Source organism: Phalangium opilio, unplaced genomic scaffold (assembly GCF_054372755.1).
Source record: "Phalangium opilio isolate 3A_F unplaced genomic scaffold, DU_Popi_V2 ptg000003l_1, whole genome shotgun sequence".
In the NCBI taxonomy this organism is placed as follows: Eukaryota; Metazoa; Arthropoda; class Arachnida; order Opiliones; family Phalangiidae; genus Phalangium; species Phalangium opilio.
Genome location: NW_028324145.1, coordinates 8,735,339 through 8,759,633, shown reverse-complemented (window position 1 = coordinate 8,759,633; position 24,295 = coordinate 8,735,339). Strand labels below are relative to the sequence as shown.

General features: G+C 37.9%; 2 protein-coding genes across 5 annotated transcripts in view; both read left to right on the top strand.

Moving 5' to 3' along the window:
* Oatp30B (Organic anion transporting polypeptide 30B) overlaps positions 1–12,828 on the top strand; it is a 97,013-nt gene extending 84,185 nt beyond the window's left edge. For all 3 annotated transcript variants that reach the window (XM_089840222.1, XM_089840216.1, XM_089840226.1), the window contains 11 exons: positions 4,800–5,356; positions 5,643–5,787; positions 6,000–6,148; positions 6,227–6,398; positions 6,488–6,675; positions 6,757–7,205; positions 7,504–7,597; positions 7,681–7,879; positions 7,958–8,120; positions 8,204–8,580; positions 9,266–12,828. In XM_089840222.1, coding sequence (XP_089696348.1) covers positions 5,068–5,356; positions 5,643–5,787; positions 6,000–6,148; positions 6,227–6,398; positions 6,488–6,675; positions 6,757–7,205; positions 7,504–7,597; positions 7,681–7,879; positions 7,958–8,120; positions 8,204–8,580; positions 9,266–9,710 — 2,670 coding nt within the window. In that variant the 5' untranslated portion in view covers positions 4,800–5,067 and the 3' untranslated portion in view covers positions 9,711–12,828. The remainder of the gene's footprint in view (positions 1–4,799; positions 5,357–5,642; positions 5,788–5,999; positions 6,149–6,226; positions 6,399–6,487; positions 6,676–6,756; positions 7,206–7,503; positions 7,598–7,680; positions 7,880–7,957; positions 8,121–8,203; positions 8,581–9,265) is intronic.
* A 741-nt stretch (positions 12,829–13,569) lies between these two features.
* The window catches only part of LOC149717588 (solute carrier organic anion transporter family member 74D-like), a 46,632-nt gene continuing 35,906 nt past the window's right edge, over positions 13,570–24,295 (top strand). Inside the window, exon 1 of one of the 2 annotated variants that reach the window (XM_089840202.1) lies at positions 13,570–14,085. Coding sequence is in view for 1 of the 2 variants with exons in the window: in XM_089840197.1 (XP_089696323.1) it covers positions 22,633–22,655 (23 nt within the window). In the remaining variant the exon portion in view is untranslated. Of the gene's footprint in view, positions 14,086–22,495; positions 22,656–24,295 lie in introns of those variants that run through there. The other variant, XM_089840197.1, reaches the window with a different exon arrangement.

Below are 24,295 nucleotides of genomic sequence, written 5' to 3'. Positions count from 1 at the left end.
AGTTGCTTTGCTAAAGCTGAGAGCGATGCGGACCTTTCAACAAAGTCCGCTACTGGCATCCCCACGTCTAAGTCCCAGGGAAATCTCGGTTCCCTACCCATGTTAAGGTAGAACGGAGTTCTTCCTGTCGTGGTGTGAGTAGTCGAGTTGATGGCGAACTGAATGAACGGTAAGTTCTCATCCCATCTTCGGTGATCTCGACCAACGAACATTGAAATGATTTCGCCCAGAACGCGGTTTGTGCGCTCCACGATGTTACTCTGAGGATGATACGGAGTGATGTATCGTGGCTTTACTTTGAACATCTTAAGAATGTCCCTCCAAAGTTGAGAAACGAATTGTGTCCCATTGTCGCTTACGATGGCTTTCGGACAGCCGTAGCGAACTATCATGGAGACGAGTTTCTTCGCACACGTTCTGGCGGTGATGTTCTTCATCGGGTATAGTTCGACAAATTTGGTGGCATAGTCTGTGAACACCAGGAGGTATTTATGGTGGTGACGGCTTCTCGGTAGAGGTCCCATTATGTCCACTCCCAGCAAATCAAAAGGCTCAGAAATGGCCGTAGGCTGCATGAGACCTGGACGTTTTCTATTGCGGGCCTTGTGCATCTGACACAAAGGACATCCGCGGACGTACTCGGTAACGTCCTGCCGGAACGATGGCCACCAGTATCTGGCTCGTACTTTGTCGAAGGTACGATCTCGACCTCGATGCCCAGATAGAGGGTGGTCATGAAATAAGCGGATGGCGTCCCGCCGGAACCGCTGTGGCAAATAGAGTTTGGCTGGTTGTCTACCGTAGGCCTTCCGATACAAGACATCGTTCTTCAGTTCGTAGTACCGATGTCTTTGTGGATTATCTCCTGATAATTGGACTATGATGTCATGTGTGGCTTGTTCATCTTGTTGGGCTTTCCGCACTTCTTCCAGCGTGAAAGAGTGGTACAATGCGTGATTGGCGGGAGGAGCTAATCCGCTACTGGTTGAGGACGAGGTCGACGTCATTGAAGAGGACTCCGCTGGACTGGAATCTTCTGACGAGGACGGTGAAGTCATGTCTTCCAGCGACATGGCTAATAGCGAGACAGGCGCTCTTGATAATGCGTCCGCAACCTTGTTCTCAACTCCCTTCTTGTGTATGATCTTGAAGTCATACGTTTGCAAGTACATTGCCCAACGAACAAGACGAGAGTTCGGTTCTTTCAGTGTGAACAACCACTGAAGTGCTTTGTGATCAGTGATCACAGTAAATGGAATGTTTTCCAAGTATGGTCTGAACTTTCCGACTCCCCAGTAGATGGCAAGACATTCCTTTTCCGTGGTGGTATATCGTCGCTGGACGTCGGTCAGTTGCTTACTGGCATAGGCAATAGGTACCTCGACGTCATCTTGAATTTGCGACAGGAAAGCTCCAAGTCCGGCGTCGCTAGCATCCGTTGTTAGGATACAAGGCAACTTTGGGTTGTAAGCCGCTAAAGGAGGCGCCATACAGATCGCATCCTTGATGGCTTGGAACGCTTTCTGCTGTTCTTCTTTCCACTGGAAAGGAACGTCTTTCTTCTTAAGATGATTTAACGGGGCAACGATCTTGGAATACTGCGGGATGAATCGTGAGTGCCATCCCGCCATGCCCAGAAATCTTTGGATTTCTTTCACGGTTTTCGGGATTGGAAAGTCTACTATAGCCTTAGTCTTAGAGGGATCAATGTGAATCCCTCGTTCATTGACTATATGTCCTAACACAGTCGCTTCGCTTTGCGCAAAGCGACATTTCTTAGTCTGAAGCGTAAGGCCTGCTTCAGACAGTCGGTGAAAGACATATTCCAGGGCTTGAAGATGGTCGGCCCACGTACTGGATGGAATGACGATGTCATCCAGATAGACACAGATGGAAAAGTGATGTCCATCCCTGAAGACTTCGTCGATGAGTCGTTGAAACGACGACGGCGCATTGCATAGACCGAACGGAAGTACTTCGAATTCGTACTTTCCCGCATGCGTGATGAAAGCAGTCTTCGCTTTCGCTTGCGGATGGAGATCTATCTGCCAATAGCCGCTCTTTAAGTCCAGTGCTGTAATGAACTTTGGGGCGCCCATTTTTCCTAATAGTTCCTCTATTCTCGGAAGCGGGTAAGGGTCCTTCACGGTTACTTTATTCAAAGCGCGATAGTCGACGCAGAAACGTATCTTTCCGCACTTCTGGTGGACAAGTACCACCGGCGACGCGTAAGGACTAACGGATGGCTTCACGATACCGTCGCGGATCATTTCGTGAAGGTGGTCTTCAATTATCCGCTTTTTCTCGTCACTAACACGATACGCGCGTTGACTAACGGGAACATCGGTAGTAGTGTGTATCTCGTGATACACTAAGTTAGTTCGACCCGCTTTTTCCGAAAATAGTTTAGGAAATCGTAGTAGTAAAGTTTTTAAGTCTTCCTTCTGTTTAGTACTCAGTGTAGGCGACGCGACAGCTTGTTCTACATCCTCGATAATCTGAGGTGTTGGAGTCTTTAACCCCGGGAGATTTAACACGAAGGGAAACGTTGTTCCGTCAATCTGACAAGTTTTTGTACCGAAGTCCAAAATGGCACGATGTTTATAGAGGAAGTTTTTCCCCAAAATAAAATCGTTTGGCAATGACGGAACGACGTGAAACTCTTGCTTTAGTTTTAACTGTCCTAAGCGGAAGTCTATTCGCGCGCGTCCCTTTGTAAAGGTGTAACGTCCATCGCCTAACACTATACACTGAGTCTCTTCTTCTTCCGGAAGCACTAAGTCTGGTTTCAAAGTTTTGACTAAATTACGCCACTGATATAAGCTGATAAAACAAGCATCAGCGCCGGAATCTAGTCTGGTCGCGAAAGTCCCATGCGAATATACGGCATCTATGGCCACGGGAGGATCAACCTCACAGCGACGCACATCCATAGAGCCAAATTCCATAGGGGGTTTTACTTTCGTCGCGCGGCGGAAAGACGATCCCCTTTTCTTCTTCCCGCTTTCGCGTTTTCCGAAACTTGTTTTTGCGCGACCTCTTGTTTGCTCGGACAGGCGGTAGCATAATGCCCTAAGCATCCGCACTTATAGCATTCTATGTGACTGAAGTCGTTTTGCTCTGTCTGAGCCGGTGTCGGTTTATTGGAAAGTCTTGCGTTTGGTGTCGCAACCTTTGATGTCGCACCTCCCCCCTGCGGTTTTGTTAAAACCGCGGCTGTGGGAGAATTTCTTCTCCCACTGGATTTACGCGGGGTAGACTTCGAACTGTCTTCAGGATACAATGGGCTAGAAGGGGTCGCTCTTAAAATTTCTTCGGTTACGCGGCCCTTCTCTATAAAACTGCGCATTGTCCTTATGCTGTCATTGAAGACATGTATGCGTATCTCGGGGAGGATATTCTTTTTACAAATACCAACCAGTTCTGAGTCAGTGTATGGAACACGTAAGTTCTGATTCATCGCGGTAATACTCGCGATATACGCGTCAAAAGAGACACTAGCAGGTTGTTGAAACTGCGCTATTTCTAGGCGGAGGGATTCCTCCGCTCGCCCAGAAAAGAAATAGTCTCTAAACGCGCCTTTCACTGCCCGCCACGTTAATGCTTGATTTGGCCTATTTAGGTCTCTAAACCAGATTAACGCACGGCCCCTTAATATTTGGGGTAGAAGCGCGATAATGTCGTTTCCCGACATGCCGTGATAATCCGCGAATTCCGACAAGGTCCGAAGGAATTCCGGCGCGCTTTCACCTTCGACACCGCTAAATATTAAGTGCGGGGGAGGTATTGGCCTAATTGTTGCGGCTGGTCTAGTGCCAATGTTCGCTAACGTAGCTGCAAGTGTGTGAATGGTTTGATACAAAATGTTTGATGCCGCTCCTTGCGGTGGCTGCGGCGGAGGTGGGAGTCCTCCAGCCGCTTGTCCTTGACCATGCACAGGACTATTTCCAAGGCTTGGAGGGGGAGTGTTCCCAGTCGGGGGAGTGTAGACTCCCGGTAGCTGCGCGTTAATCGCGGCGATCAAAGCATGCGGATCGGGCGGATTCATGACGCGACAGTTAATCAGCAAGCAATGGCACAAGGAGTTCGCACAAGTACGCGTTTAATTATAATATAAATGGCAATGTTAGCCTAACGAGTCCTGGCAAGCTCGCCACTTTTTGTAACCGTAAAGTTTTAAAAGTAGGAAAAGGGGCCTAACTTCACGATTCCACAAAGATAATTAAATAAAAACTAGAAAACTAGAAGTTCCCAGGTTACCCGCTTAAAGATCTTATTGATCAAGACTAAGTATTTACCAGATAGTCCATTCTTGTAAATAAAGCGCAGTAGTAGAATAATAACTTTTACTATTTATTAGACACGTCTGAACTTGTCCGTGAATACAAATTAACTGCCCTTTAGCAGGCGGCGGCGGGGGTTTTTATCCCCGCCAAATTATATTTTTTAACAGAAAGGAGCTAGTGGCGCTTAAGGCGCCACTTGTGAGCAAATTAAGAATTTAGATGAAGCAGACGACTTCGGAGGAATGTGGAGGCCGTCGTTACACCTCATTGCGAGGTTTCTTTGTTAAAATGAAGCCAAAGATTAGGCTTAGGGAATCCTTCTCGAGTCTTGTAGTCTCACTCTGACCTGAGTCACCTGACCAATGACCTATCTTATCCTCGTATTTTGTAAACAACAACAAAGGATTAAACGTGGATTATTGTTTATTCCCTTATAAATTAAGATTAAATTTAATATACCGTTTCTTTTACCATATTTTTTTAAAAAGGAAAATTATTTTATTTTCATTACAGAAAGGTGTCAAGTTTTGACAAGTTCTTGAATGACGTTAAATTAAAAGCCTTGAAGATTCAGAATTTAAACAAAATTGAATCGTAGACCGATTAAATAAATGATGGCTGTTTGTGATTGGCATTGGACAACATCAAGCTTCATCTATCAACAACAGAGACTCTAATGAAAGGATTCCCAATCCCAAGAAGGGGACCTAGTTATAAACAAAGGATTAACACGGTTAAAAATAACACACGTAATTAAACGAAAAGAGAAAAAAACCCCAAAATGGCTACTAGCTGTTTCGATTTAAGCGCGGGTGCCGCCGCGACATTTGCCCGTGAGGAAAATGCTCCACATTGGCGGTGCCATAGAAGGACCAAAAGTGCTGGAAGTAGTTCTTCCAAAGATTTTTCCTTGTATACAAATATGGGACTATACGCGCATCATGGTGTTTTACCATCAGAAACTGTCCCCAGTGAACTTTCCCAAGCTACTGATACCACATGCAACAGTGCATATGAATTTGTCAGGGTTGTAGATCGTGCCGAAAGGCTAAGGCATGAAAGAGAATTAGGTAAGTCGATCATCTTTCAATTCTATTCAGTAAATCCCTATTTAGTATTTACGTTAGCAAATAGGGAGCTAACAGTTCTGACCCTGAAACGTCACACCCTTCTATCTCTTACTGGAGTTTCATCCCCCCCTAACGGTTGGAAACAGTATTCTACGCGCAAAAATGCCAACCAGAGAGGGGCTGCGTGACGTCAGACTATCTCTTCCCCCTAGCCAGTTGTTAGCTCCCTATTAAATTCATCTGGCAAAGCAAATCAGATTCTTAAGTTTGAAAACGTATAATTTAGAAAATTCTGAAAATCTACGTGAATGTGGCATATTTAACTTCCGTCCACTATGTCTTCAACGCTTTGCCAGCATTCAAGTCTTTGTCTTCCTAAGCTGTGTATTAGTTACTTTGCATCAAGCTCTTTCCTCTGGTTATTTTAACAGGTTAGTTACTGTTCTATAGATAGTTTACGCGCGTGTAGGATACAAACCATATACCCCAGGAGGACAGGTCACTTGGTGGACAAAGTGCAGTACCACGTAGCCTTCCCTCCTGTTGTAAATAGTATCAATCCTCCTTGTCTGAAAACTTTATAGACTAAATAGTCGCGTAATGTTTCATGTTACAAAACAATCATTCGAAATATATACTTCAGTGTTGTAACAACAATAGAGAAAAGGTTTGACATACCAAGTAGAGTCTCGGGAGCCATAGCCAGTACATATGAAGTTGGCAATATGATTACCATTATATTTGTTTCGTACTTGGGCTCTCACCGACATATTCCAGTTTGGATTGGAAAAGGTATTTGAAAAAACGGTGACCCCCCCTCCAATCCATAACATTGGACTTAATGTTGGAGTACTTAAAATTTCGTTCCAGGAATCTTAGTTATCGGTGTTGGATCTTGTTTATTCGCCCTTCCTTACTTTTTGGACCAACAAGTTCCATCTCCCAAAGAAATTTTACTACAAAATTCAAATTCGACGAGTTTCGGAAATGAAAATACTTGTCAGATGTCTTCTATTCAAAGCATAACCTCAGATCGGAGCAAGTACGTCCGTCGTAATTCCTTCTCCTCCTCCACCTCCTTACATAATTAAGAATTAATTAAAACTAACCGAATCAAGTTACATTTTTCAGAGCCTTCCTAAATCCTCCAGACTTGGATCCGAAAACTTGTCACGAAGGAAGATCTTCCAACGCACTCTACATTTTAATCTTCATGCTTTCCCAAGTTCTAATTGGAGTTGGTGGTTCCCCCATATTTACTCTTGGCACTACTTATATCGATGACCACGTTAAGAAAGAAAGTTCCTCAATGTATATAGGTATAAAAATGAATAGGGTTGTTTGTCCCGATCGAGTTACGTACCTATAACATTTTTTTACTTTTCGTTTTTGTCCCATAGGTTGTATGTATAGTATGGTTGCGTTTGGTTTAGTTTTGGGCTTCCTATTAGGAGGCTATTTATTATCGTACCACGAAGACGCCATTTTATTTGGTGTTGAACCAGTTGACGTTTATCCCGGGCATCCAAAATGGATCGGTGCCTGGTGGGCCGGTTTTGTTATTTGCGGAATCGCGTTGATGCTCGTGGCCTTGCCTTATTTCGGATTCCCTAAAGTGTTGAAACGAGAACGAGAAAAGTTAATGTGGGAAGAAAACAGGGATTTCTTCAAATCAGGACCCAATCCGGTTCAGTGGAAACCTCCGAATGAAAACTCTGAAGAAGACAATTTGGAAGCGGGTAAAAATGATGAGAAGGCTTATGGAAAGAATATACGAGATATACCTCGGTCCATGTGGCGACTTATCTGTAATCCCGTTTATATGATTACGTGCATGGGTTCATGCATGGTAAGTGTTCTTAATTAGCCTTATTCCTTATCAGCGCCACCTACCCATAGCGGCGACTTTGAGAACTGCTATAAGCGGCAAGCCAACCAGATGTCGCTAAAATCTGGTGACGTCATTTTTGGTAAGACCCCGAGAGTGCCCGTCAGTGACGTCACCAGATTTTAGCGACTTCTGATTGGCTTGCCGATTACAGTAGTTCTCAAAGTCGCCGCTATGGGTAGGTGGCGCTGATCAGGAATAAGGCTAATTGTTGACGTGTCCGAGTGAGAGAGTGTTCAATGTGTGAAATTATTTCAAGGAATTGGCCATTGTCAGTGGTTTTGTTGTCTTTCTTCCAAAGTATCTTGAAACTCAATTTAGTATTGGAAAAAGTCAAGCGAACGTTTTCACTGGTACGTGGTGTGGTTAAAATGGGTTGGTTTCTTTATAAGGATATGTAATTAAAAGTTCACCGTTGGTTTTTACTTTAAAAAAGGCGGAATAGCAATTCCAGGAGCTTGTGTCGGTATCTTTATGGGAGGATACATTCTAAAGAGATTCCAAATGAAACCAAAAGGGGCCATACAGTGTGTCCTTTTCTTTAATCTCGTTTGTATGGGACTTTATACACTCTTGTACTTTCTTGGTTGCGATAATATACGTATGGCCGGGACCACCCAACCTTATTTTAACAAGTAAGATTCGGTTGTAGACGCAAAATGAGTCGTAAGATTGGAAAGTGATTCTCAACTTCTATTTTTTTACGTTCAAAGCTCCGAAATTGAGACAACATTTCAAGTCAACTTGACTGCTGATTGTAATCTGGGTTGCCATTGCAGTCCTAATCACATTGAACCAGTTTGTGGCAGTAATGGAATAACTTATTTTTCACCTTGTCACGCTGGTTGTCGAGCTGAAGCCGTGAAACGTCCAGATGTAAGATTATTATTATTATTATTTTCATACTAAATACAGTTTCTTTAAACGTTTTTCACGTCATTCTTTTGGATTTTTTTCAGAGCTACAGCAATTGCGCTTGTATTATTTCAAACGATACGAGAAATCACGGGGTGACTGCCATTCCCTTAGCGACAATGGGTCCTTGTCCCCACGTTTGCGACGCCATGACAGCCTTCATGGTCTTACTCTTTGTTATGACGCTGGTTGTGTCCATTACTCAGATGCCGTTATTAATGATAACGTTGCGTTCCGTGGAAGAGGAGGAGAGGGCTTTTGCTCTCGGAATGCAGTTTGTCATCTTTAGGTTGTTCGGTTACATACCTTCCCCAATTTTATTTGGAAATGTCATCGATTCAACTTGTATTCTGTGGAGAGCCCATTGTGGAAGACCAGGAGGTTTCTGCTTACTATATGATATCGAACAGTTCAGGCTCAGGTCAGTCTTTTGCCATTATTTTATATCGTTTTACCCGAGGGGGTAGACACTTGAGAACTCAGGTGTACAATATGTCTTGAACTCAATGTACTGTCAAAGCTGAACTCAATGTACTGTCAAAGCTGAACTCTGAGTTCCGAAGGAGTGTACAATATGTCTTGAACTCAATGTACTGTCAAAGCTGAACTCTGAGTTCCGAAGGAATGTACAATATGTCTTGAACTCAATGTACTGTCAAAGCTGAACTCTGAGTTCCGAAGGAGTGTACAATATGTCTTGAACTCAATGTACTGTCAAAGCTGAACTCTGAGTTCCGAAGGAATGTACAATATGTCTTGAACTCAATGTACTGTCAAAGCTGAACTCTGAGTTCCGAAGGAATGTACAATATGTCTTGAACTCAATGTACTGTCAAAGCTGAACTCTGAGTTCCGAAGGAGTGTACAATATGTCTTGAACTCAATGTACTGTCAAAGCTGAACTCTGAGTTCCGAAGGATTTGAACTCAATGCACTGTCAAAGCTGAACTCTTTTGAACTCAGGTGTACACAGAGATCCAGAGCGTCTACCCCCTCGGTTTTACCCGTTCAAGAATGTTGGCGGTGTCCTCTGGGATAACCTTGAAATGTCAGGGATTCGAACTGAAAGGCTTAATGAAATACGCGTGTCATTTTGTATCCAATAGGTACATCGGGGTTTGTTCCGGCCTAAAAGTCGCCTCCGGTCTTCTATTCTTCTTGGATTGGTTTTTAATTTCGAGACGAGAGAGGAAAGAATTAGAACAGCCCTCTGCCTTGACATTGGGCGAAATCATGTCTTCCATTATATCTCTCGATCGATTATCAGCCATTGGCTGGAGCGAAGGTAACAACGTGGCTGTAGAAGAAGCTGCCCAGCCTTTAGGTACCGCCTTTTCCGAGGAAGAAGAGGATGAAATGGAAAGGGCGGAAGAAGGAAACCATCACCACCACCACCAACGTCAGTCTAGCTTGGTGACTGATAATATTCCCAGGGAGAGTAAAATAGAGTTAAGAGGGCGTCATCGAAGACATTGGAGTGAATCTGGGGCTGCTGTTTACGATATGGTAGCTCCTAGAAGAAAATCCGTTAATTTTGCAAGTGACGCTTAATTGAGGCTTACTTCTTCTTCCACGATTATAAATAATTAAAAAATTTACCCCAGGGAGATATTTTTTATCATTTCAGCTGGATCTGAAATGGTAAAACGCGTTCGGTAAATTTTTACAAACGTTTATGTTAAGCCTACAATTAATTAATTTCGTGACACGATTGAGTTTATACAACTGCTATAAACAAACAAACAAACAAACACAGTTTACACGCGTTTCTAAACCTTTATTATACGGGAAAAGTGTCCTTCCTTACAAATGATACACTTGAAACAATGAAATATAAAATCTTACAAATCAGAAATCACACAATCTTCGAAGTCTCGTTAAATAGTTGTGTTTTTTTTTTTTTATTTCCACCTTCTTACTTTATTTTTATTAAACATATTTTACTTCTTTTGTTTTTACGTTTTTAATTCCCCAATGGATAAAAAAAAGATATTTCCGTACAATTTTTAACTGAATTAATACTAATTATTATTACAAACACCTTTTAATCAACCCCCATAACAAAATTTCTACTCTTTGAAATGATAGATTGATCGTAAAAAATGGTATACCTAATAAGCGCACGTACAACACAACTATTTTGAAATGTTTTTTCTACGTAAAACAAACAATTCAATGTTGAAATATACATTGATTAAGAAAACAACTTTAATACATAAAATTCACACCAAAAATTCCACATCACAAAGTCTATAAAACATAATAAAAGTTACCTTGACGCGAAACGAAGTTTACAATATGGCTTTTAGTTTATTATTTTTTTTATGTAAAATTGCATTTCAATAATTATAATACAGACCTTACAGAATTGAAATTACTTTAAATACCATTTAAACGTTATGTTTAAACATATTTTTCGATAGAAAACATGTTTTTCTTCATAGAGAACATGTTTTTCTTCATAGACAACATGTTTTTCTTCATAGAGAACATGTTTTTCTTCATAGAGAACATGTTTTTCTTCATAGAGAACATGTTTTTCTTCATAGAGAACATGTTTTTCTTCATAGAGAACATGTTTTTCTTCATAGAGAACACGTTTTTCTTCATAGAGAACACGTTTTTCTTCATAGAGAACACGTTTTTCTTCATAGAGAACACGTTTTTCTTCATAGAGAACACGTTTTTCTTCATAGAGAACACGTTTTTCTTCATAGAGAACACGTTTTTCTTCATAGAGAACACGTTTTTCTTCATAGAGAACACGTTTTTCTTCATAGAGAACACGTTTTTCTTCATAGAGAACACGTTTTTCTTCATAGAGAACACGTTTTTCTTCATAGAGAACACGTTTTTCTTCATAGAGAACACGTTTTTCTTCATAGAGAACACGTTTTTCTTCATAGAGAACACGTTTTTCCCATGGAGAACACGTTTTTCCCACGGAGAACACGTTTTTCCCACAGAAAACGCGTTTTTCCCCACAGAAAACGCGTTTTTCCCCACAGAAAACGCGTTTTTCCCCACAGAGAACACGGTTTTCCCCCATAGAGAACACGGTTTTCCCCCATAGAGAACACGGTTTTCCCCCATAGAGAACACGGTTTTCCCCCATAGAGAACACGGTTTTCCCCCATAGAGAACACGGTTTTCCCCCATAGAGAACACGGTTTTCCCCCATAGAGAACGCGTTTTCCCCCATAGAAAACATGTTATTTTATCGGAAAATAAGCTCTTCAGTAGAGAGGTTATCTTTTACTAGTTCATGGCTATTAATAATTAAGCTTGAAAAGTTGAGGGATTCTTTTATGGGCGGCAATACACATTTTAAGTATAGTTAGCGAAAAAAACAGTAGATGAAATTAGACGTTATCAAAAATGTTCTTCTTCTTCTTACACTGCTAGAACGAACTATTGATCTCTTGAAAAAGTGTTCATAAAAGTTTGATAACTCAATTTCATTTATTTCTGAGAGAGAATATTTGCATCATCTTTCAAAACCAAACACATGACATGAACCTTAACCTTTTGAAAAACATTTATCACTAGGTAAAAGAAAACAAAAAAACAAACAAACCCTTTAGAATACCAAAATTTTTCCCAAAGACACATAAACACTTAATTAGATAAAGATATACACAATACAATGTTCTACACACGTAGAAAAATTACCCAAAACCTAACTCTCATTGCACATACACACACACACACAAATAACGATCGATTAATCCGGCATTTAATTAAAATTAAATGAAAATATATATATATATATATATATATAATATAATCTCTGTACAAAAATGAAGGGAGAGTTGAAAAAAATTATAAGGTATAAAACATTAGATGGTAACGTGGTTACAAAACAAGAAATACCCGTTAAATGTATTTAAGTGTAAGATAACCCGACGAGTGTTAGATAACTTTAATTTAATTTAACGCTGGTTAATTAAAATTAATTAGATCTGACCCCCCCCCCCCCCAAAGATTGTAGAGAATATATTTTTCACAGGGATAAAATAGGCTTAGAAACAATATCCTTTTTTAATTTTAGTTCCCTCTGACACACATTGCACAGAAAAACACAAATTATAGGCTTAGAATCGTCTGCTTCAGCGTAATTTTTAATTGAGTTATTTAATTTTAATTAGGAATAAACTAACTACATTCAGTACAAAGCTAAAACAAAACACTTATTTTTAATCCTACTATTATTAACTTTATTTAGTAATTAGGCATTTAATTTATGATAGGTTTAAAGAAATTTCGTAGACAATTTATATCTAATTATTATAATAATAATATTAAATTAGGGAAATACTAATTAAGTATTTCGTATTAATTACTTTAATTGAAATGATTGTTTTTTCCCCCAACTATTGGACCATTTTTGAATTATATAATTCCTTAATAATAACGTAGGTTACTTCTGTTACACAATGCAACCTTTTAAACAACATTTTTTTTAATCTTGTTGTTTAATTACAACATCGTTTCACAGGTTTTTAATTTATTCGCTTTATTGTAGAGTACTTATTTTTTTTAAATGAAGCCGCCTAAAAAAACAAACAAAGAATAGTCCGTAAAAACCTTTCGTCTAGTTTATAAAACTGTGATGTCTGAAGATAAAAATCAAATGAATTAATAAAATGATGAACATTGGAAATATGAACGGAGCCTGTGTGTGTCCATTTTTGAGTGTGAACTTGGCCAAATAACAAAGTTGGCTATAGTCTGCTACCACGAACTTTCTCGTGACGTCATACCCTCCACCATGCCTCCACTATCTCTTACATCGGTTTTGGGCGACCATATTGGAAGTCGTCAGCTCAGGCCATACAATTTAGACTACCAATATAGACGTCACGTGCCCGTAGCTCCACCCCTCTCAGTACCACTCTATAGTTGAAACCAACCTTAGAACACGTAGAAAAAACCGGTTTTCTGTAACTTTACTGGTTCTAAGATTGCTTTGTAGGCCCGCTCTTTTTCCTAAGGTGGTGCTGATCTTTGTCCGTCCCGCATATTTAACTAGTTCTTGTATGTTAACATGAAATTATTCATGTTAATGTGTTCTTTGTTACATTGCATCAGCACAAAAAAATTAAAACATAATCGGATAAATGGTTTGAAATCGAGGTAAATATTACACCCTTACAAGCCACTCAAACACTATACCTAATTTTATAATCCATAAAGTGGGTTTTCAAATTAAAATTTATGAGGAAACCAAGCCGCTCAAAGTGTATATTGTGCATTGCGTAATCGTAAAATGATTGGTAGATGTCGCGCTAGCCCTAACTCTCACTTTCCAAAGACAACCGCTACTCGGCGCCATGCTCGATACTAGCGCCTTCAATATGTCAAGGTCAATGAGGGGCCAAAAAATAGGGAGGGAAAGAATTTTAGAGGTCAAAGGGGGGCGGAAGGGGGACGAATTAAGGATTTTCAAGTTCAGAAGCCAGCCCGCGCTCGCGGAGTGTGTGGTGTGTGAATGTGACAGAGACAGTCACCGTCGAATTTGTTCCCAGGTGCCCGATTCTATTTGTGACAAAGCGTCTAATATGACAATACTCTAGTACCATTGTCAGTTACTTAGTCGGCTTGGTATAAGCGTTATTTGTCCTAAAATTGGCGCGTTTATCGCGAAAAAAACCGGGAAAACTTGGCGCCTATAAAAAGTATCCCCGCCGACGCTAACGTTACGTAGAGAGAGAGAAAACTCTCCCTTTCGCCTAGAAGACCGTAACCAAGCAATGGCCGCGAAAATCTCTTCGATTTCGACTTTGCCGTCTAATAGCAGTGTCACTTAAACTTAATTTAAAATATTAGTAAAATTAACTCCGGGATATCCTTTCAAGCGTATCGTCAAAGAGGTCTCGACAATCTCCATACTAATCTAAACATCTCGGAAAGACTACCTTAAAAGGTAATAAACCAACCTAGCGTTATTTTTAAACGCGGTATGTTTGTGCGCGTGTGTAATATGTTGTCGTAATGCCGTGTGTTTGTCTAGTCTTTGGCCTTTTTTTATATATATATCGTGGTGACAGTCGGAGAAATATGACATATCCTCATTGATGGTTGTAAAAAAATAGTATTTTTCCTAACGTAACTAGCTAGACGGTTGTCATTGTCTGTTTTGAGATCTTTTATCAAGATTAAGGGGGGATAATATACCATAGAAGTGGGAGAAGATACTCTCAGCGTGTCTAGTTCGTTGCTTGGTTAGGCTTAGCTATTTTATGCTAGTGTAGTTAAAATAAAAACAAAGACGCGCCCTCCTGTACTGTACCCCGAGTCCGTAGTCGCCGCGTTTGTTTGGGTACGTTACGTTTACCGACCGGGCCTCCCATTATGATTCTCGTGGACACGTGTAGATATAAATTAATAATACGTACACAAATGTCGTAATAATAATTTTTATTTAGGGTCTGTAAAATACTGTAGATTGCTTATAAAAGATTGCATAGGGGGGACGGGAAAAGTCGTAAATTTTCTTTAAATTGGCTCTCAAATATTCAAATTGCAACAAATTTCTGGTTCTCAAGTATCTAAACTCTAAAAAACTTCAAAAGACTATCGTTTTCAATTGCTTAATTTTTGTTTTTCTTTTTGGGTTGGTGAAAAATCTCGTCTTTGCTATCTCTAAAAGTCAAAAGTGGCTGGCTAATTTACTGAATAGACCAATTGCCATAAAGGCCCCCGTTAAGAAAAAAAATATATTCAAGGTTATTTGATAAAAATAATCCGGCGACGACACTGCAAAAATTGACATTTTGAATTAAATCTAACCAGAGTTTCCATTTTTATACCCTACTCCGTAGTCTAGGATATTCATTTTTTTATATTAAGACTATTTTATCTTTAATATACATAATGCTTGCATAAAAAAAAAATAAAGTTTTCAATCTCTGACGGTAAATGTCATGTGTCCCTAACGTCATCTTAAAGCGGGTGAATTGGGGAGGGGCGAAAAATCTTGTTTTTTATTTGAGTTTTTTTCTGTTACTGGCGTAGAAGTAGCGCCCTTGAAATTATTTTTTTCTTCTCTCTGGGAGTTTTCTTCTCTCTCTCTCTCTCGACTGCGCCGATCTTGGATCTGAAAAGCGCGCAAAAAAAAGGACCCTGAAAATTTGGTGCGGCTTCCGAGGTGTCGGAAAATTCAGTAAAAAATAATATGTCCTATTTCTATGAATTCATGATATGAATTAAATCTATTTTTTACTAGAAATAGCGTATAAAATAATGAACATTTGGGAATTCGAGTCTATTTACAATTTTAAATAAATTATTAGCTGTTAACTTTCTGGAGCTTAGGTGTAAGGTAAACTGCCTATCTTTGTAGCAGACGACGCTGGGGTATAAAATTTATATTGGACTATTAGCACCACGTGACGTAGGCACAGTCTAGCAAAGTTAACCGCTCGTATCTTCTCAAAAATAGAGGCGACACTGGGAAGGGAACCTTTATGGTTTGCTGCTATGATACTTAGAGATTTGGGAGGAGATTGCATCGTATCCCAATAGGGACTTGGCATTACTCCGTCATCAAACGTCAGGCTACCTTCCACTAATCCTAAAAACATACCATTATGAGGGGCTTAATTAGCTTTCATTCTGTAAAAAAAAAAAAAAAATACCAAAATGGCGCTGGGGGCGGAGTTAAGCCCGAATTGCCAAGTCCCTATACTGACGTCTGCAATCCATATTCATTATTTATACGATTATTTTTTTTTAATAAAAATTAAACAAAAAATACAATTTTTTGTTGAACTTATGTCCTGCTCCTCTGTCAGTCCAAAAAAAAATGAAGCCAAGTTAATATAAAAAAAAACGAAATGGGATATTTTTGGGATATAATGGTAGCCAGGCCCGTGATTTTTTTTCCTTTTTTTTTTTTCGTCTACCGTTTATTATTTATGGCTGTACCCTTAGAAACACAGGCGGTTGCTATACCCATCGTCATAACGCAACCATCTTAATTTTTTTCTGTTGTAAATCAGACGGGAGCAATTTTTCAGTTAAAGTGTTCTTTAACAAATATAAGTTCGTTTCCACCCACCCACCCCCTATTCCATCTTTAATTCTCTCCCCCTTCGCCCCCCCCCCAACATTAAATAAAAAAAATTGCGCAAATGAAGAAAGAAAGAAATGAAAAAAGGTTTTTTTCAGATCGTTTTGAAGTGCTTTTAATAAACTTCCATATTGGTTAGTTTTGTCGAGGCCTTGAGACGTCGGCTTTTCGTACTGCGTTTCTTTATTTTTTATTTTTTTCTGTTTGAAAAGTTGGTCTATAGTAACAATTTTAGTTATTAGTCTAGCTCTTACTGTAAAATACGTCTAGATACGTTGAGAAAATGACTACATAATTATTCCAAGTAGATGTATGTATTCTTGATACAGGATTCGTAATGAACCAGTGAGCACAAAAATAATGTGCTCCCTGGACCCTGTAATGAACCTAGATAAGTCCAGGGCTCATGGATTTGGAAAATGGGTGGAATAAGTTAGGGATATGAAGTTCTTTTTTTTTCCCCTAAAAAGTCAGGGATTGGTCAGGAATTTAAAGTTTTTTCCCTAAAAAGTCAGGGATTTGAAGACCTTGCTTCGAGCAATTTGGTCTGATCAAAGTGGGCTCTGTTTAAACACCTTAAAATGGTCCCAGGGATATTGGCAAAATTTGGTCGGGGATAATGAGAATATTGGGAATTGCGCAAATAAGTAGATAAATTAAAAAAGAAAACTTCTTTCGGCCTTTTTATTAACTAGGCCTACACTTTCAACCGGTTTTTGATGCATTTCTATTAATTTTTCTTACAAAAAAACAAAAGTCTATATGTGAAGAACGTTTCTTGGGCAATATAGCCGTAATTTTTTTTTTGTATTTTCCAAATAGTTAGAAAAAGAAAACCTTTTTTTTTCGCACTCGTAACAATTCAACTTAATTGGAACCGTTAATAATTTTGTCTGTTTCGGGCACAAAGTTAGTAGAGTAAATTTATTGTTTTATATAAAGGTTAGACCAACCTAATTGGATCAAATTTCTTGGCAAGTACACTGTTTGCGTAGACATTTTAATTAAATAAATTAGTGTTAGATTAGGGACGGTGTTGATACTTAGTTTTAAACCTGTTTTAATTAAGCTGTTTTGAAGTTTGTAAAAACAAAAACCAAGGGAAAGTGAATTAAAGTTTGGAAGATATGCTTTTAATTTGGAAACGTTACTTATTTTTCATCTTATTTATAATAACGGGAATACATACATAGCTACTTGGAATAATGTCGAAGCCATTTATCGGAACGTGTCTAGGGGTGGAGTTTGTGGGAAGAACTATAGACTAATCATAATATATTACGACTTTTAGTTAACGAACAATCTATCTCACTGCGCGTTGAAATTTGCACATGCATCTAGGAACTAATGTTCCTACCCACCAACCAATGAAATTACAGTTAGTAGGACGTCAGAATTATTAAGCGTAACGTGTAGTAAGTTCTCAAGCCCGCCCACAAACCCCACGTAGACATTAACAAAGGGGAGAAATTAGGCACAATTATTCTTAGTAGCTGTATTTATTCCGGCTAAAAAATAAACTTATGGTCCTATTCCCGCTGCGAGCGATAAAATTTCTCGATTAGCAATTCGTGTCACGTTATAACGCTATCGTTTATAAACCTTTAGTTTCGTCAATATCATCTGGTATCACTGGTTATTACCACCTGCCAATATTTTCAAATGTGAATATCAAATCGTTTTTTATTGGTAACATACAGGGTGTTTCCGATGAGTCTGCCATAAATTAAGGGCGTAGTGTTCTTTAGCAAATCGATTTTGAGTCGAAAATGTATAACTTCTATCTCCATTTTGACCTAAGGGTCACTGTTTTCGATAGATATGACCCCTTAATTAAATTAGAAATAATTGTCTAAATCTGTTTCTTTATTAAATTTAAGGGGGTTATCCGTAAAATACTGACTCCAATCTTAAATTGAAAACAGTGTCCCTTGTGGCAAACAAAATGGAGATATAAGGTACATTTTCTAATCAAAATCGTTAATTTATAATATCTAAAATCCGCAGTTCAATTTTCATGGCATAATAGCGTTAATTCATGGATACGTGAAAGCTGTTTGATGCAATAAAGGCCAGAGGTTTAGTAACGTTACATCGGGAACATATTTTGAATGAACCTTCAAATTCTCTGCACTATTTCTAATTGAATTGACAGATTTATTATAAATGTTGAAGCGGTGGACTTTCCTGACAAGCATGGCACGGAGAGACCCTTCAGAGAGAGAGAGTTTGTCCCTACTCTGACAGTGGCGTTCTATGGTTTCCATAGTTACCACTGTCAGAGTTCCTTAAACTTGGGTTACATACTCCAACATAGATAGGGTGAAATGAAATGCGACTACGAAAAACCTACAACCTACTAGAGGAGCTGGATACTTGTACGTTTTCAAAAAGTAAATTGAGGGAAATGATACATTTTCACTAGAATTTGACTGTCAGAAGTTTGAAAGTCGTACAAAACCCTGGACTATCAGAAGTTTGAAAGTCCAGGGTTCGTACAAACCTGGAAAACAGGGAAAACCTGGAAAAATCATGGAACTAAATAGTCGACAAAAACCTCAGGGAAATTTATAATTTTTAGTAAAATTCAGGGAAATCTGCGTCAAACAGGGGCCGAGTAATTAAGCAAAATGTTCGTGAACATACCCCCCTCCATAGGATTAACATTACACTAAACTTTGGAGGCTCATAACTGTGGTTCTACTAGAGATACGGGGATGTCCTTTGATTATGTAATAGTCCTATTTGTCCCCGTCCCCCACTCCTTCGTTAACATTTGCTCCATAGTATACTCCATATACGAGAAAAACCTGAGAAACCCAGGGAAGCATATGGGGAAAAACTGGAAATCTCAGGGAAATTTGTTTCCCAAATGTTGTATGAACCCTGGAAACGTTTTCATAAAAAAATTCAAGTTTTCCACTAGAAAATCAGATATTTAATAATTTAAAAAAAAAATAAACTGTCCCAATTTTCGCTCCAAAGATAACAAGTTTAATAGAATAGTATCCAACCTCTCTTTCAATGGCTAAAGACTTCTTCCTCTTACGGAAGTTAGGGTTAGCGAATTTGAATATCGCTTATCCGACAGAAATATGGAAAAAAACCTCTCTGTAAAAATACCACGCTAAGTTACGCAAAAAAAAAGAGGTTTCAGCTTTTTTAAATATATTGTGTTAATAACCCCGTAAATATTGCTCGAGTATTATATTTAACCGGTATACGAAAACTAGTTTCTATTCGCTCGCCTTTATTTTTAGGTTCATTCCTTTTACTTGAGCTTTTATGTAAAAATTACTCTATAAAAAGTAAATATTTCAATACTACCATAAGCTCATAAGAAATGTTCCATAAGTTTGTCACTGGTAACTTAGAAACTGGAGCTTGTCATGAAGTGAGGGAGGTAGGTCATAGATTCAGGGTAAAGCGACGCCTGGTGTTAAGGTGCTGTCTAAGGCTTAGTTCAGACTAAATAGGACCTAGATGGAAGTCCTGCAAAATTAACCACCGAGTTTATGACTTCAGTTCTCGCTTGTCGTTCTCGAACTAGCTCGAGTTGTAAGTCTAGTATAGTCTGTGAAGTATAGGTAATGTCATACTTATAGAACATATCTTATAAACTTATGATACTAGTCTTGATTTAAACTAGTCTTTGTTAAGATATAATATTTTTTTTTTTATTATTATTTGAAATTGGCAGACTTGAATCGGTTTTGTTGGTGATCTTTTTTAGTTTAGTTTAGGTTAGGAAGTTGGTACAGATGTTTCTAATTCAATATTTATCGAGAAAAATAAGTCCAAGGTTTTCAACCCATGATTTAGACCGAATTAAATATTACGCTATCATTGAATTACAAAGGAAGAATGAGATCGTGTTTGTTTGTTTATGTGCTTGTTATGTGTATGAAATTCCAATTATTTTCTATTTATAAATCCGACTTCGTTTTTTCAACGGATTGTGTCGAATATTACATTTTCTTTTTAAGTAATTTGTGGTAGATTTTGTTTACAAATCAAAATAAGGTACTGCCTTTCTCTATTTGATGTTCATGACGTCAACACGGCCTAATAACCGGAAATGAAGCTTTAGTCATAACTAATTAAGATCTTAATCTAATCTAAATGAAGCTCTTTTAATTATAATTATAATGAAGCATCCTTTGAAGTTAGGCCTAATTTCAAACCCTTTTCGAAGGAATCAAGATTAGAACTTTTTCCCTTAATCTTTTCACGTAATTATTTATCTGGGCCTTGGTGCAATAAGCAGACGGAATTTATACTACAGTCTACGTAATATTCTTAGACATCGCGTGCACCTTTATTACAAGTTAGATTAGGGAGTTATAATCCCCAGGTTTTAAATACAATTTGTAAATTTAGGACCCATAAAAAGCATTCCTGGCATTGCCTAAAGGACCGAGAAATGTTAAGTGTTTGTTTATATTTAAAGTTATTCTGAATAGACGATTGACTTCTCGTTTTAATATTATAAAAAAAATATTTTTTTTTTTTGAAACTGGAATCGGCTCTTTAAAAGTTAAAACATTTTTTTTTTCTTTTTTACTGGAAGCTAAACTAGGAACGAAACTATGCTTCCCAAGTTGAAGTTCCAATGCTAAAAGCTCTGGAGATTCAGAGTTCAATCAACTTTCTCTGTAAGGCCATTCCAAATCTCTCTCTTGAAGAGTAATATCACCATTTTCTTTTTTTCAATATTCCTACTTCATTCCAATGCTCCTTGTTGCATTGCCATGGTCTCCGATTGTCAAACGAAGCGAATTAAACAAAGTGGCCTTTATTTTTCAAAGAGGGAGAGAGAGTTAGGCTTAGGTCTATTTTAAATTTGATTTAACGTTTTCTTAAGATTGTATCACGGGAGGAGACGTCTTAGTGGGACGGTTGTATGTCAATTTTAATATAAACTGATTCTCGGGATGATGGGTCGGCAAATTATCAATTTATTTTTGATTTCATCTAAGCCTTGGTTGGGTATCCGTCGTATCTTCTTGCCTTATGAAACTATATTATCCGTCCATCATCTTTTAAGATATTTTGATAACGTAAATATTTTTCTCGCTCGGTTGTAAGGAGACATCATATTATTATCGTTTTATATATTGGAGGGTTTTAGTTTTTTTTAATGTTTTTGGTTAGCTAAAAATAATATTTCGTTTTAAATTTTTAAAACACACACTCCCTAAGCCTAACGTGTTCTTAACCCTAACCACGTGGAGTCACGTGTTTTCGGTTTCAAACTTGTTAAGTCTAGTTTTCAATAACTATAATTGGAATTTTTCTTTACCCTAACCTCGTCGAGTCACGTGTTTTCAGTTTCAAACTTATTAAGCCTAATTTTCAATAAATAGAATTGGAATTTTTCTTAACCCTAACCTCGTGGAGTCACGTGTTTTCAGTTTCAAACTTATTAAGCCTAATTTTCAATAACTATAATTGTAATTTTCAATAACTATAATTGTAATTTTCAATAACTATAATTGTAAGTTTCCTTAACCCTAACTTCCCCGAGTTTATATTTGTAAATAGGTTTAATTTAGGCCCTAATTTGCTAAGCCTAATTTGCAAAATTCCGCCCAAATCAAAGAAATTCCGGTGATATACCTCTACTTTGTCAAATACTCTTAAAAATAAACGTTGACTGGTGAAAACCGAATTTATTATATGTAGTTTAACAATTAGGCTTAAGTTATTCCTCCCCCCTTATGCCGCCTTGGTTCTTGTAGGAAGGAAGTTGGGGAGGGGGGAATATCTAAATTTGTAGAAAATTTTAACAAATCGAAAATGTTGCCAAATACTTTTTTATATTTTCACAAAATAATTTTGAACCTTAATTCATACTGAAGCCAAGGGTGGTTACCGTGTAATTCAAATTACTATATGGAACCAATTAGTCCCCGCGTTAAAACCCCAGTAGGCCATAACCCTAATATTTAAACAAAGTATGTTAGAAGCGGGGAAAAAAAACTTGGGGAGCGAAGATAGAATCGAGGGCTTCCTTCTCCACCTACTTCAACCCTTTCCCGTGCTTTCTCCAAACGTGTCATGACGTCACGAGACAAAAAGGAGTGGCACTAATAGTCTCCTACCCTGTTGGTTTAATTTTTTCTCAAAGTAAAAAGAAAAAAACTGGTTATAGAGATTTTTTAACGATGCTAGAGAAATATTTTACTGAAGAGATAAAAAAAAATGTTAGGAGGGTCTGTATTAAAAGAAAAAGAGCTAAAAACAGCTGAACTTGACATTGGTTTTAGTCTCCCTAGTGGCAGCACTGCGCCCGCCGCTGTGTAGTCTTCTTAATTCTTTCAAAGCTTCCCCTAATCGCGGTCAGTATGTTTTAAGGATCGGCGCTTTTATAAAATATTGAAGGGGACCAATCTAGTGATGAAGACATCGTCTGTTAACTTGTAAGTCAAATATATTAATTCACCGCCCTGTCATGTACCGCTTTCTTTTTATTTTTTGAATGATGATTGCGTGAATTTTAGATCAAGTTATTACTAATTAGTGTAGTTTAAGAAATTGGCCTTGCAGTGATTTTTAGACCAAAGTTTTGTTAGACACGAGGAAAATAATTTAAGAGCGCATTTTCAGGCTTAAAACGAGCAATTTTAATTGAAATTTAAATTTAAAACGGAATTGAAGTGCAGTGTGTCTATAGGTGCTGCACGATATCGTTGGCTAATTTAATTTTTTTTTTTGAATTCTTATTGTCTATTATTGTGATTTTTGGGCTCCTAAGTACAATTTTCAGGGTTTATTCATAATTCTACAAACATTATTTATACTTAGTTTTTATTTTCAGACTAGAAGGATTGATACCATTTTACACCAGGAGGCAGGCTACTTGGTACCTCACGTTGTCCGCCAAGTACCCTGACATTCTGGTGTAAATGGTATCAATTCTCCTAGTCTCAAACTACGTATATATAATTAATATAATTTTATCACTGTTTAAGAATAGAACTTCTAAAAAAAACATTTTCTACAGCAAAGTTTAAAAGACTTGTACACACATGAAATTTTAGGGCCAAATTCTTAATATATTATCTCTATTGTATGCAAGACTTCGTTAATTAATTAATTTGACAATGATAGTGAAAATACAATTAAAAATATACCCCTATAGTATACGGGAATCTTATTTATGGCATCAAAAATCTAATTCCCAAAGGAGATCTCTTTTTTTTTTAAAAAAAAAATTGTTCCAATTTCTCCCTAAATATACCTGTACTTTCGATATCAAAATTAACAAAACCAAAAAAAAAAAAGAAGTTGGGTCATCAAAAGATACTAAACGCGGGTATCTAGCTAGCTGCTATAACATTGTTACTCGCTCATCTAAAATGAAGCCCGGGGAAATGGGTTATAAGCTAGTTTTTTTTTATTTTTTGGAATAATTTTAAGCCTTTTTCGCTTAGTAACCTACCTACCTATACTCGTGATATCAATTTTTTCATCTGTTTTAAATATGAGGCGTGGACTTAATAATATAGCTCTCACGAAATTTGAAAAAGAAAAAAATATCTGATCGTATTGTTTGCCTTACTTATTTTTTTTTTTTTTTTGATATCCGTTTTCTAGGTGATTTTTTTTTTTTAGTAGGTTATATACTAACCCGCTCTTGTTAGCCCTAGTTTGACGAGTAAACTATTTATGGTGGTTGTTACGATGTGCGCTATAAATGGAATCGTAAGATATATATTCTATAAGTGTGATCATAAGTTTATAAGATATGTTCACCATAAGTTTGTCACTGGTAACTTAGAAACTGGAGCTTGTCATGAAGTGAGGGAGGTAGGTCATAGATTCGAGGTAAAGCGACGCCTGGTGAGACGCTGTTAAAGGCTTAGTAATGCAGACTAAATAAGAAGATGGACTGCAAAATTAACCTAGTGTAGTCAATTCTCGCTTGTCTAGCTCTCAGTAACGAACTTGTATAGGTAGTAATGTCATACTTATGAAACAAACCGTATAAATTTATTTTGTGACGGGCAGATATATCTGTGACGTCATAAGGTTGTCGGAACATTTCTATAATTATATT